The sequence below is a fragment of the Diadema antillarum genome, unplaced genomic scaffold (assembly GCF_040938485.1).
Source record: "Diadema antillarum isolate AM-2024a unplaced genomic scaffold, OU_Dant_1.0 seq00001398_RagTag, whole genome shotgun sequence".
Classification (NCBI taxonomy): Eukaryota; Metazoa; Echinodermata; class Echinoidea; order Diadematoida; family Diadematidae; genus Diadema; species Diadema antillarum.
In genome coordinates, this window is record NW_027272153.1 from 253350 (window position 1) to 267028 (window position 13679).

At 38.5% G+C, this 13679-nt stretch overlaps 1 protein-coding gene across 1 annotated transcript in view; it reads left to right on the forward strand.

The window, feature by feature from the left end:
* The window catches only part of LOC139709007 (kalirin-like), a 29763-nt gene extending 18728 nt beyond the window's left edge, over positions 1-11035 (forward strand). Inside the window, exons 3-14 of the mRNA XM_071620975.1 lie at positions 1165-1192; positions 2197-2481; positions 3289-3420; positions 4145-4318; positions 5066-5144; positions 5689-5889; positions 6888-7026; positions 7935-8116; positions 8679-8705; positions 9303-9455; positions 10278-10404; positions 11003-11035. Coding sequence (XP_071477076.1) covers positions 1165-1192; positions 2197-2481; positions 3289-3420; positions 4145-4318; positions 5066-5144; positions 5689-5889; positions 6888-7026; positions 7935-8116; positions 8679-8705; positions 9303-9455; positions 10278-10404; positions 11003-11035 — 1560 coding nt within the window. The remainder of the gene's footprint in view (positions 1-1164; positions 1193-2196; positions 2482-3288; positions 3421-4144; positions 4319-5065; positions 5145-5688; positions 5890-6887; positions 7027-7934; positions 8117-8678; positions 8706-9302; positions 9456-10277; positions 10405-11002) is intronic.
* Positions 11036-13679: the final 2644 nt, after the last annotated feature.

The following is a 13679-nucleotide window of genomic DNA, read 5'->3' on the forward strand; positions in this document are numbered from 1 at the left end:
CATATCAGTACGAGCGATTGAGACGAAATTTGTATATTTCCACGTCATCATTACGTTTTGTTCTTATCTTGCTTGATTTTTTTGGCGCCCCCCCCCCCGTATTTTCGAAACCGTTGGCGCCTTCTTTTGATCCAATTGGCGATCGCTTCAGAACGAAAGAAATTGCAGCCGCTGCTCCGTGAAACATTTTGCCTGCTAAACATAAAATGACATGTGTGAACACAATAGACATTGTCATTTTGTCCGCGCCATCATCCCATTTTGTTCTCACCTTCTTCTTCTATATAAAATTTAGAGAGTGAGCGCAGCGAGCGAGCCGAAAATTGTTGTATTTCAGCTTACATAACATGGAATTCTTGTGTGAACGCAATAAACAGTGTCATTTTGTCCGAGTCATCATTATGTTTTGTTTCTATCTTTTTTTGATTTGGTTTTCTGCCCCCCCCCCCCACACACACACACACCATTCTTCCTCCCCCTTCCGATGAGTTGTTTCTTCTTCTTCTTCTACTACTTCTTCTTTTCTCTTTTTTCCTTTTTTCTTCCTTTTTTCTTTTTTCTTTCTTCTTCTTTTTTTTTGCGCCCCCAAGGAGTGGCGCCCAGGGCACATGCCCCCCTTGCCCCCCCCTAGATACGCCACATGCATACAGAATAATGCGTGTTTGTGCAAACCCATTGAAACAGACACTTGGTGACATGAAGGATTTTTTGAGAGAAAATCCTATATATTGATTCAGGGTTTATTTCTGGAAATCAGTGACAAATGTTCAACATTCCTCAAATTCTTCATTTCCAGAAAGAAATAGTGTCATGTATGGCTTCTTGGAACACATATTGCAGTTCAATATTGGTACCATATGCCTGGATATATTAGATGAGGACATGTGTGTGTGTTTCAACATCATAGTCCATTAGATCTAAATTGCAGTACCAAGAGTATGGATTTATAAAGTAATGTTGAATTAGGAATATAGTTATTTTCTCAATGCTGCATGTGTATGCGTTTTTGTATTGTGTCTTTCGTTTTTTTTGTTTTATGTTTTTTTTCTTATTATTATTATTTTTTTTTAGGGGGTACACTCATTGATATGACTTAAATCTAGATTCATCATGAATTATGATTATTTTATCTTTCCTTGCATCCCTTTGCTCTGTTCTCCAAAGGCCATGAGTCCAGCAAGCCACCAGCCTGGTAAGATGTCAAAAATATCCCTCACAGTTTGGACATACGAGGAAGTCTGTTGTTGCATATCATGCCTTGTGGATATTGCTGCAGCATGTTTGATTTAGAGAATACATATGATTCAAGATTATGTGAATGCCATTCCATTCATTGTGGCTCAAACTTCCACCATGTTGAAAATGATAATACAATGATGTGGTGATTACCACTGTAGAACAAGATATTTTGCGACATGAAATTTTCACGAATTGGAGCCGACGGCCTTTTTCGCAGCATGAAATATTCGTGAGTTGCCTCAAACATTCAATGCATATAGTGTAGACAAGAACTTTCACGTGCGTTTTAGACTTCGTTTTACAGTATATTGTAGAATTGGAAATTTGGGTGGCATGAAAATTTTTATACAGTTTGCATGACATGAAACAAGTGCAAAAATAAAAGTGCTCAAATTGTTTGACTTTTACGTCTTAAGTAATTTTACATCTTTGATCTCAAGGTGGGTCCATTGTAGGGATATTATTACTATATGATTTGTAGTTTTCTTCAGGTAATTTTCTGCCATGATATGAACCAGGTACTGTACCTTGTAATGCTGTATGTGCTGCCAAAGCTGTTAACCACTGTGGCAGCGGTGACCTGTTTGAAGTGCTCATTGAAATGTCATAACTGTCTGCGAGGGTCTAGGGCAATTACACCCTGGGCAATTACCCCGGACCCTTACCCGGATCCTAACCCTAATCCTAATCCTGAACCTAATCCTAACCCTAACCCAAACTCTAACCATAACCATAATCTTCACTCTAACCTTACCAATAACTACATTTTAGTACCGGTATTTAGCCGGGGGGTAATTGCCCTCGATGGGTAATTGCCCTAATACGGTCCGTGAAGTTAAGTAGACACTAATTTCATATTTTATACCCCACCAAGCATGGAAAAAATTACTCGCATGACTTTGCACATTGACTGAGTCACACATCTCTTTTGGACACTTTCTCCTGTTTATCTCATAGCTGCTCCAGCCTTCACTCTTCCGCTCATCGCCCAGTCTTGCCACGTGGGGACCACCGCCACTCTCTCCTGCCAGGTGTGCGGGCGGCCACGCCCGACGGTCACCTGGTGGGGCCCACAGGGGGAACCGCTGGCCCTTTCCCAGCGGGTGGCTACCTGGGAGCGGGATGACGGCATGGCCTTCTTGGAGATCCGGGCCAGTGGACCTCAGGACAATGGCATCTACACCTGTGAGGCGGTCAATGACGTCGGCTCGGCCGCCTGTCGGGCTCAGCTCCGCATCATAAGTAAGTTGAATTCCATCCTTACAGGGTGGCCAGTCATGCAGTGCTCGACTGTGTGAAAAGTATTTGGGAGATAACATCTTGTTTGGCTATTTCAAGGTTTCAAAATGTCGGTGTCAGCTGAGGTGGCATGGTAAGCTGTTTGGTAACAAGAAATATGTGACTGGAAATATGAAAAGCAACACTCTATGTTGATATGTTTTTACTGTACATAAGATGGGTCAGGACACCTATCTCTATATGTACATCTCTGTTGATATAGTAGCTGCTGTTGATAGGTTGATAATTATACACCCATCTAATTCAAAACAGTGACTATAAAACTAAAATCTAACCCGAGGAAAAGTTTAACTGGGTTGTGTGCAATGAAACACAGGCTGAAGATACATGTACATGTTAAATGGAAATTCCAGCAGCATTTGTAGTGAAAAAAAAAAGGAGTCTTTTAGCAAAAAACAAAAGCAGTGTGCTACCTTTTTTTTCTGCAATGTATAGAAATGGAACCAAGAGGTACATTAGTGTAGGCCTATTATGACATCATAGTCATGTGACCAAAACAGATACATGTGTAGCACGAGGTTCACATAGGATGCATTAGGAGTTATATAATGTGAAATACCATGATGATACATGATATACCATTCTACTCACTGGCAGTGGAACAACACTTCTTGTCATAGTGTCACAGTCATGCATTGATTTTCTTCACAAGTAACACCGCACTGTAAAATGTTCTATTCAGACAGATTAGGACAGGTGCAAAGTTCTCATGGGACATTTTCTCCACCCCTTTCTTTTTCACCTTCATAGGCAGGCCAGGCCCACCTAGCCCACCAGTAATTTGTGAGAGGCGACCTCGCTCTATCACACTACAGTGGGACCCCCCACAGAGCACAGGCAATACGGAAAACATCACCTACAATGTCGATTTTGCCCAGATCAGTGAGTTTTTCCTGTGATATAAACTTCTGTTATCGTTATAGCAACATTAGGTACGTGTAGCTTTATCCACTCATTTGTATTTTTTTGTGTAACTACAGTGTACTGTAAAACATGATATATTCGCGGCATGAAATTTCCGCGAATTGGAGCCGACAGCCCTTTTCGTGGCATGAAATTTTCACGAATTGCTACTGGCATTCAATGCATGTAGTGTAGACTAAAGCTTTCGTGTGCATTTTAATTTCGCAAATTTTGGCGCTCGCGAAATTCGCGAAATTAAAATGCACGCGAAAATTCCTCGTTTTACAGTATGTTTGCTTTAGGTTGTATGTGTTTGTCTGTGTATATGTTCTTGAGTGTGCTGTGATACAGGGAGCAATGGGAGATTGAAGTGAGTGGAAATGAGGAGTGTACAGTATGAATGATTTATGTTCTACATTGTGCTTCAGATAGGTAACATTTCATTTGATATTTTTGTTGTATACACATGCTTTGTTTCAGTGATTTTAAATTATTAATTGTATGTTGACTGGCTGAAGTGGCAAGGATAATGCTTGTTGTTGGGTCAAAGGTCAGTGATACACTGTACATTCCTCCCGTCCCCCCACCCATCGGTATTACGTAGCATCATTTGTTGTTACATTCCACAAGTTTCAGGCACTTAACATCAACCCCCCCCCCTTCATGATTTCTATCCTCACTTCTCATTTTCACCTCTCTTTAGACCACAACACGATCAGATGGGAGACGTCTTGTGCCCACATCTTACACACCACTCACAAGGTTGATAACTTGTTGCCAGGGGCGACGTACAAGTTCCGCATCACCGCCCAGAACGATGTGGGCTCCAGTGAGGGGAGCGAGACGACCACACCCATCACCTTGCCAGATGACACCGGTATGCAAAAGAGAGTTTGGAATCCAGAATTTCTCATATTGGGGAAATGAAATCAATCACCCAAGACATAGCCATTTCAAGGATACTTGCTCCATTTGCAAATTATCATGAGTTTAATGATGAGAGAGATTATAATTAAAGTAGCCTGAGATGTTACATTGTGATTGTGTTGTTCACAACATATTTGTACTCGCACATACATTGTACTTTCATTTTTGGTGTCAGTGTGTACCAGTTACTACATGAAATAGTTTCTTAGGAGATATCTGTAGCGATCAAATGAAACAAAAACAAAGATAATTTCTTTTGAGAAACAGACCCTAAATACCAGTTTCAGAGAGATTTTGCTAGAAATTTGGCAGGCTTTAGTACAAGGACTGATGCTACAGGCCTCAAAAGTTACTTTTTTTTTATTCAATATGTATATAGTACTACTGTTGTCAATTTTTTTTTGTAAAATGTCACAATATTAGTGGCATCTCTCTTATACTTATATCATATGACATCATCGGAATGAGTTGGTAGGTAGTCTGAATTAACGTTTACCGACAAGCCAAAGGGTGATAAGTTCATCTTTCCACCTGATCAACCATGTGTAATGATAAACCATGTGTAATAATTTTCTGGTCGTCTTTCGCACGGTTAAGTTATTCTCTGTTGAGATCATCTTTATAGCTTCAATCAAGCAGCACAAGACTGTGAAAAATACCTCTCCTTTTCTTTCAAATCTTACATCACTTTTTGCAGCTCTAGCCAGGCGAGATAGCAACCTCTACTGGCAGCATACATGGAGTACTGACTTCAATATTACAAGAGAACTGGGAAGGTAAGAATGATGAATACCCACTGGTTCCTTCAGAAAGGCTCGTCTTTGCCATCTTTCTTTTTCCCAGTTTCTCATGTTTCTGGTTGTAGGACAATAGCAGTGGTGACAAAGCACATTATTTTTCTTCTACCCACCCCCCCCACCTCTCCCCCCCCCCCCCCCATTTTTTCAGATTCTGAATGCGACTGCTCCCTCCATTTTGTCACAGAATGTAATTGCTTTCTCGGACTAATTTGATAATTGTACACAATTTTATCCATATATCTTGAGTCGTGATGTCAACAACAAAAAAATGTTCGGAAGCTTTGAACTTTGCCGAGGATTCCTGAAGAAGAAGAAGAAGAAGGAAAAAAAAAGGCACTGAACATGGGGCATTTACTATGCAAACCACTGTACTGTATCGTGAAAGAGAAGTCTTGGACATGTAATGTGTGCATATGTTAAGTTATAGGAACACTCTATGGATTGAAATGAAGAGATTGAAAGAAAAAGTAAGAGGAGGCATGAGATCTGATGTGGATTCTCTCTCTCTCCAACCAATCAGGGGGCGGTACTCCTCCACGCACACCTGCACCCGATCCCAGCAGCAGAGGGCCCTGGCCGCCAAGTTCATCAGCAAGCGGCTGATGAACTTTGAGCAGGTCCAGCACGAGGCGGCCATCTTGAAACCTTTGCAGCACCCGTTTATCTACCAGCTGCATGCCACATACGAGACACATGGGCAGTACATCCTAGTCCTGGACCTGTGAGTAGTAGACCGATGGGGGCCAACGTACTAGGGCTTGATCCATCCAATCACTACCCAGAAGTGAACATAGTGTATCTCTCTTGTGTAACACCTACACTGCCAAGATCATACGAGTATTTGTTGCAGTATGTAGAGTACATGTAGCAATAGACCGTTTGGGTAGTGTCGTAAACGTCATGGTTGTTTTTTGTGTTCTTGCAGCCTAGTTACAAACCATTTTATTCACCTATTTCTTTCAGTTAAGTTTCTTAGGCAGGAGGGCACATAGCATTGTTCATCAGTTGCCGCTAGGTTGAGCAAGCCTACGCATAGTACGGCAAATTTTGTAGTTATGGAGGGAATGTTTTTGTGAATGAAGCATGCATACAATTTTAGTACACTACAGAAATGGTCTGTTGGTACACAGTGGTTTCATTGTTTTAAGCACAGAGCATATTGCATTGAATGCACACACAACACACTTACAGACACAACACACACACACACACACTCACAAATCTAACTGCAATGACTGTACTAGTGGACTATTCACATCACTATCACCATGGGCATTAGTGGATTGATGTGAAGGGCTTAGCAGTAGGGGCTACACTGTATGTAGTGCAAGTGCAAGCAATGTGTCAGACATGAAGATGAAGACAAAATTGAAGGGGTCGGTGCAATAAAGTGCTAACCCACACAATAGTCATTTTGAGATAATCGCTGTTGAATGTTTGGAAAGTCCATACATTGTACAATAATAAAACGAATGCATGCATTTTTTACCATCTTATTGGTTGAATTCAAATATGATATTTTCATAGAGGTTAGAGTGAAGGATAAGGATTATGAAAATGCATGTAACTCAATTTTGACAAAAGTGTGGGTTAGCACTATATTGCACCAAACCCTTCTATTATTGAGCTTGATACATGATATGAACTGCTCTTCTTTTCCACCTGTGAGATGAGTAAAAATCATAACTAATTGGATTGTTTTGTCATATTTTCCCCCAGTGTACCAGATGGAAGACTGCTGGAGTATCTGGTAGGGCTCCCCCAAGTGACGGAGAGGCAAGTTATCAGCTTCATCAGACAGCTGGTCCAAGCCATCGGCTACCTCCACTCAAATGGAATAGTCCATCTGGACATCAAGGTAAAGATAATGGTGTGATCCACTCCCTAATATGGTCTTGACTCTTGGTTGGTGTTGCATATTCATTAGATGATGTAGAATAAAAACAGTGGAGTACCAAGATGTTGGTACATTCATATGCGCAAATAATCATCTTAAATCTCTCCCTCTCTCTCTCTCTCTCTCTCTTTCTCTTTCCTTCCCTTCCATTTGCCCCCCCCCCCCCTCTCTCTCTCTCTTCTCTTTCAACCAAAGTAACTCTGCATGAGTGAAATTTGTTTGTGATCGTTTAGAAAAAAAATAAATCTGCAGAAATCAAATCTGTTTTGACCACAAAATTATACTTCGACTTTAATATGCACGATTTGATTTAGGAAATGTATGAAGTGGATAGTACATGTTTTGCCTAGCTTGATCAAAGTAAAGTTCCACCCGTGCAACTTTGACTTATGCAGAGTTAGGTAACTGTATATTGGCTGTCTCAAGAAACTTCATGTCTTATATCAGAGTCAGTTGGGTGACATACTATAACGATGCGTCACAGTTTGATTAAAAGCAGAGCCGATAAATCTTACTCCTGTGACTGCCAATCTCGCCAAAGTGCACTCCTGTTATAACAAAGATGATTATGACAAAATTCGCATTACAATGAAATCAAAATTCAGGCTCAAATATTATCATCTTTATGTCTCTATACACTATAATCTTTGATTATAATGAAATTTCTTCATAACAAACTTCTCGTCAAAATGAAATGAAAATTCAGGTTCAAAAATTATCACCTGTATAATTATCTTTCTGAACTAAACTGATTGGTTATAGTGAAATTTCCTATAACAACAGAACACCGCCAGTCTGGAGGACTTTGTTATAATGGGAGTATAAGTATTCTAAAATCAGTGACTTCTATGTTTCTCTTCCAACATCAGCCGGAGAACACACTGGTGGACATGACTTCTGGCCAGCCGCAGCTAAAGTTGGTTGACTTTGGAGATGCCATGGATCTGTGGTCCTCGCCCCCGCCCCACTTCCACGAGCTCAACGCCAATCCAGAATTCGCTGCTCCCGAACTCTTGCACGGCGCTGAAATAGACTATGGCACGGACATGTGGTGGGTGCAGCTTAATTAATTTTGGTTAATGTGGATACTACCTGCCTTGCTTTTTGATAATACATGTGGATATATTTATAATTTGTATCTATTAATCAGTCTATGTATAAGTATTTATATTGTATGTATAAAAGGTGCATGCAAATGTAGGTGCATATCTATTCAGATACAACGTGTAGATGTTGTCCAAAAATGAATGTACATGATATTATGTAGACATTTCTAGCACTTCAGTTTATGTACATTATACAATGCATGTACATTGATATCAAGGTTGGTTATAGCATTAATGAAATATACTACTAGTTGAGTGCTTTAAAAAAAAATCCCCTGTACAATAGTAGATATGAAGCATATTAGATAGAGCATATCTAATGAATAAAGGATATTAGATATAGCATATCTAATGATTTCTTTACATTGACAAGAAAAGATGAAACAAATTTATATTTTAACTCATCCTCAAATAGATGGAAGATGATTAACAAGACTGTTATAGAGTGAAGAATTAATTTGTCATTGATTACCTACTTTGTCTGTTTTACTTTCCCATATTTTCCAGGAGTGTCGGAGCTATGGCGTATGTCCTGTAAGTAAAGTATTTCATGGACATATTTCTCATTATCAATACTTAAACTAAATACTCATAGAATCTCACTTGTATAAAGGTCTTGTGTAAAAAGACAGAGAGACAAATCAATTCTACACATTTACCAGTGCTCTATATGTTTTCTTTCATCTTCAATCTTTCTTGTTTACATCTATTTTTTTTTTTTTGTATCTGTCTTTACTTATTGGTATTGATTTTGTCTGTTTCATCTATTTATATGCTCAGGAAAAATATGAAAAGTAATTCCCCGCAGATTTTAGTAGTTTGATCATAGCGTGCAAAGTATCAGCCAACCAATAATGCAATAAGAGGCCTTTGCATGTCAATGCAATCATGCCAATTTTTTGCTATTTACATGATATATCAAATGTAATGACTTGCATGTTTTCATGTCTTCCCGTACCAGTCACAAGTAAAAGAAATAAATCCATCAAATTAATATGAGATAATAACATCATGGCTATTAAAGTAGTCGATTTCTTTGAGTGAGAGTTGATTGGGTGCACTTTTACTATAGTATGTAACTGGGCATGGTCCTTGTTGTTTCTTTTCAATCCATATCACCATGGCAACCAGGTTGAGTGGCATCTCACCATTCCTGGATGAGAGTGTTGAAGAGACCAACATGAACATCATGCGAGTTGACTACAGCTTCCCCGATGAGTTCTTCAAAGGAGTTAGCATGAACGCCAAACATTTTATCTCAGGACTGCTCAAAGTACTCCCAAGGTTCGGAAATGATGAATTATCATCTTCTTTATTTTGTCTTTTCTCTCCTTTTGTGTAATTTTCCATCTCCTGTTTCACTTGTGTTGAATAAATTGAAAGAATATTACCCACAATAAGCCCATTTCACTCATTTTCAATGTTTGCCCAACACATCAATTTATGGAATTCTTGTTCAAGCAGAGAATGATCTTGCATTGACAAGGTGACTAGAAAGCCCATCAATTATTAAACATGTTTGAAAAGCATCCATTTTGTTGTTTCGCATTAAATTCATTTACAAACCTTTTTCTGTCATTGTTACAAAATACAAGGTTTTAATGAACACTTTTGTTGCTGTCAGGTGGATGTGCTAACAAGCAACATTTATTAGATTACATGAATACTCATTACCTCACAGATGCAGTTTACATATATCAGTGAATTTAAAAACTTGACACAGCTGTTCTCACAATTTATCTTTTTCAACTCGTGTGCAAAGTAAAACTACAAGCTGGCTTACAGAGTACCAAAGTGATGATGTCATAGTGTTTTGTTCATGCTTGCTTGGGTTGAAACCAAGTGAGCACATAAACACTTTGGCCTGGTGAAGTTATTTAGAGCCAGTTTCCATGGCAATAAACTGCTATGATGTTACACTTTGTCCTCTCTTTATTTGGTACTCTACTGTATGAGCTTCCATTACATTTTAGCCTTTTTATGATGATTGAATTTCAAATGAATGCAGTTTGTTGAAATGGTCATATCCTTATTTATACAGCAAAAAGACAACTGTTTATATGTTTATATGTTCATGTGTTTTTGTGCTTGTTTTTTTCTAAACAGTGACCGTACATCAACATCAGAGTGTCTGCTGAATCACTGGTTGGTCCAGACGTACTCATCACAGAACGACTCCCTCCTAACCCACAGGGCCCGCCTTGCTGATTTCATTCATCGTAGGAAAACACAGGTGGGGCACACAGCAGGTTACAGTTATCAAACTCTCTCCTCAACATGGGTAGAGATAAAAAGATAGCTACAAAAACTGTAGATTACTCTTACACTAGTACATGGATTTTTACTGATATCACTGATAATTTAGATTATGGGGAGCTTTGAAATTCATTTAGTTGTTTTCTGTAGGTTTCAATGATTTTTACATTACATACTGTATGTTGATTTAAATCATCTTGAGAGTGGATTGGAATGCTTCATTTATACATTTCTTTTTTTAAGTATACAAAAAAAAAAAACCTGTAAACTTGAGTTAGGTAAAAAGTTGAACTCTCTTTTTGTAGTGAATGGCTTTGAAACACTGATGTCATACCAGAAGAGTTATTTGAATAAAAAATAAAATAGATGCTATAGAATGCAATACTTGAATCTTTATGAGGAAAAGGAAATGAGTAGCTCATTCTATTAAGCTGACACTCCACAGTACCCATCTCTGTTTACTTGAGCATATTGTTCTTCTTCCAGCGTTAATATTCATATTTTCTTGAAATTTCTGAGGTGTGAAACTGCATAATTTTTCACTTGAAGCATGTCTGATGTATACCTCTCAACAGCACATCTTTGTGACAGTGAAGATAAAGAGATAGCATCGTCATGACAACTGCCACTGCAGCATGCGTAAAACGCTGAGCCAAAGAAGATAAGGGCCATGTCCTCATGGTGGAGTGGAGAGCGCCCTCGCTTGTCCTCAGGGATGAACCTCAACATGTGTGTACTTGTGTATCTAATGTATGGAGACAGGGGTTTCAACATTGTTTTGTTACACATTGCCACCACAAATAACTTTGAGTGGAGCACGATCACGGGAAGTGGAAAGGCTTATGGGAAGAAAGATGGCTATCCCATGAGTCCAAACCATTATTCCAGAGGAGATGTGGTGATTGGTTGCTTTCTGTGAGGATAAGAAGAAAGGAAAAAGCAGGTCAGATTATATCAAGCCAACTAGCCAAAGATGATGTCGAGTGATCTCATCTTCATTATTTTTCTTTTCTACCTACATACACTACATACTGTATATCTGACCTTAACTTTCTGTAAACCTTCATTCGTAATGAGTTCACAGATATTTTTGCACAAATAACCCAGAGCTGTTATATTGTAAACAGCCAAGTCTATACAAGTATAGTCTTTACTTTTTAGATGTAAGTGGCAAACGTACTTTAAGTAGAGCAATAGTGAAAAAGAAAGAGTGCTATTTCAAATGTATTCATGCCTTATGAGGTACAGATAAGTTAGACATTGATAGCTGGTTTCGTTGAAGATTAGGCGCTACTTTTGAATCCAGGCAGGAACTATCATGCTAAATTACTGTAAGTGTAACATTCAGCGGCATACTTTTGTCCATGTAGATTGATACCCAAGGTCTAACGTCATCCCAAATGAAGAGGAAACAAGTAGTGAGACTGCTTTGATAGCTCTCGAGAAAGAAAGATTGATGTCCAGAAGCTTGTCTTCTTTTTAGAGGAGTTTGAGATGAGCTAGTGATAACTGTCAAGTTCCCCCTCGCAACTTATTACGGGTGACAGTCATGTCAATACATTAACATGATTTTGAACCTTTGTATAGAGTTCAGTTGTGATCAAATCAGTCATCTATTATGTTGTATAACTAGAAATATAATTTTGGACAGGGGAGATTTAATGGCTTGCTTTTCAACCCATTTTGCTTGTGGGAACTCGGTGCTTCATAATTATATTAAACCTTCTAGTAATGACCTTTACTCAGTTGCAGAGGGTTAAATGTAGCCTTATGAGGGTTGTTGTTGTTTTATTTTTTCCTTCATATTTTATGGTGCATTCTCTTCTCATACAAATACTCAAAGTAGAGGACAGAATTTACTGAAGGACAAATTGCCCTGAGTGACATGACCTGTAGGGCAGCCAGTGCTTACTATGGAAAATGTCTGCAAATCTGCCTGATAAGCCATTTCACAATTAGCTCATGTGCACATTGCGGATAATGACCCCTCATTTTTTTTCTTCTCAGTTGGTTAGGCACGTCACTCGTGTCAAAACAACATAATGCATAAGGTTGGTGGCCATAACAATTTATGTAATTCATGTTCAGACAAAAAATGAATTTGCATAGACGAGGTTGGGAATAGACCAGATCAATTGGGGAAGCAGCATTTCATATGCATTGTATGCAGTAACAACATTTCTATTATTATTGCCAAATACTAGGCTTTAATGAACACTTTCATGCTGTCAGGTGGGTGTGCTAGCAAGCACTGTTTATGAGGATTACATGAATAATCACTACATCACAGATGCTTACCTCAATTAATTTAGAAACCAACATGCCCATTATGGCAAGTGATCTTTTTTCTGCTCATGCACAAAGTAGAACTATGAATGGCTTATTAGTGTATGTTAGAGTGTACAAGCTGAGAAGTTAATGCCTATCAAATATGGACATTTGTTGTTGTCATGTTCGCTCTGAACTTTCCTGGTTATGTCAGGGACAATGTTACTGCCTGTGAGTTTCAGATAATAAGCGTTTTAATTTCATAGTCAAAAGTTTTTCCACCAAAAGGGAGACTGTTATTATTAAAGAGTGCATTTTTAATTGCATTTTTCAGTCTGTATTTTACATCACATGGGAGCAGACAGTGTAGCTTTCTTAAAGTGTTTGATTTGTAGGGTAGCAGTTGCACTGTAAAGTGCAGAAACCTTTTCAGTTCTAGTGAATATTTGTATGCATTATGATTGTGTTTTTTGTTGCCAAAAGTTTATGGAAGTGGCAATAATTGGTCAAAGGGTAAAAACGTTTATGATCTGTAGGCCCCATACATGTATTTTGCTGCACACTGTGTGTTCAAGTTCATCCTGTACCATTTTAATGACTCTGTTCTCTTCTTCTTCTTCTTAAGTTCATATCTTCTTTCACTTTTTCTTTCTTTGCTTTCCCCTTGTCACTTGCAAGAATAGGCTATGTATTATCATCGGTGGCAATAATATTTATGTATTATGGTTTGTGTAATTATGGTACATGTAAGTGTTGGTATCATTGTATTTACCAGTACTCTCTGACTCTTGATGCAAAATGCATTTGAAAAGAAAAACTTCTTTTTCCTGAGTAATAGATATGTTTTGTACTATATGCAAGGGTATATATTTGTCTCTTAGTTGCATGAAATATTCAACTTGCCTATCGTAGTGAGCTGTTATGAAGAAAAAAACACAAATTGTGATGGATATCTTTAAATATGTAAGTTACATTGTACAACTA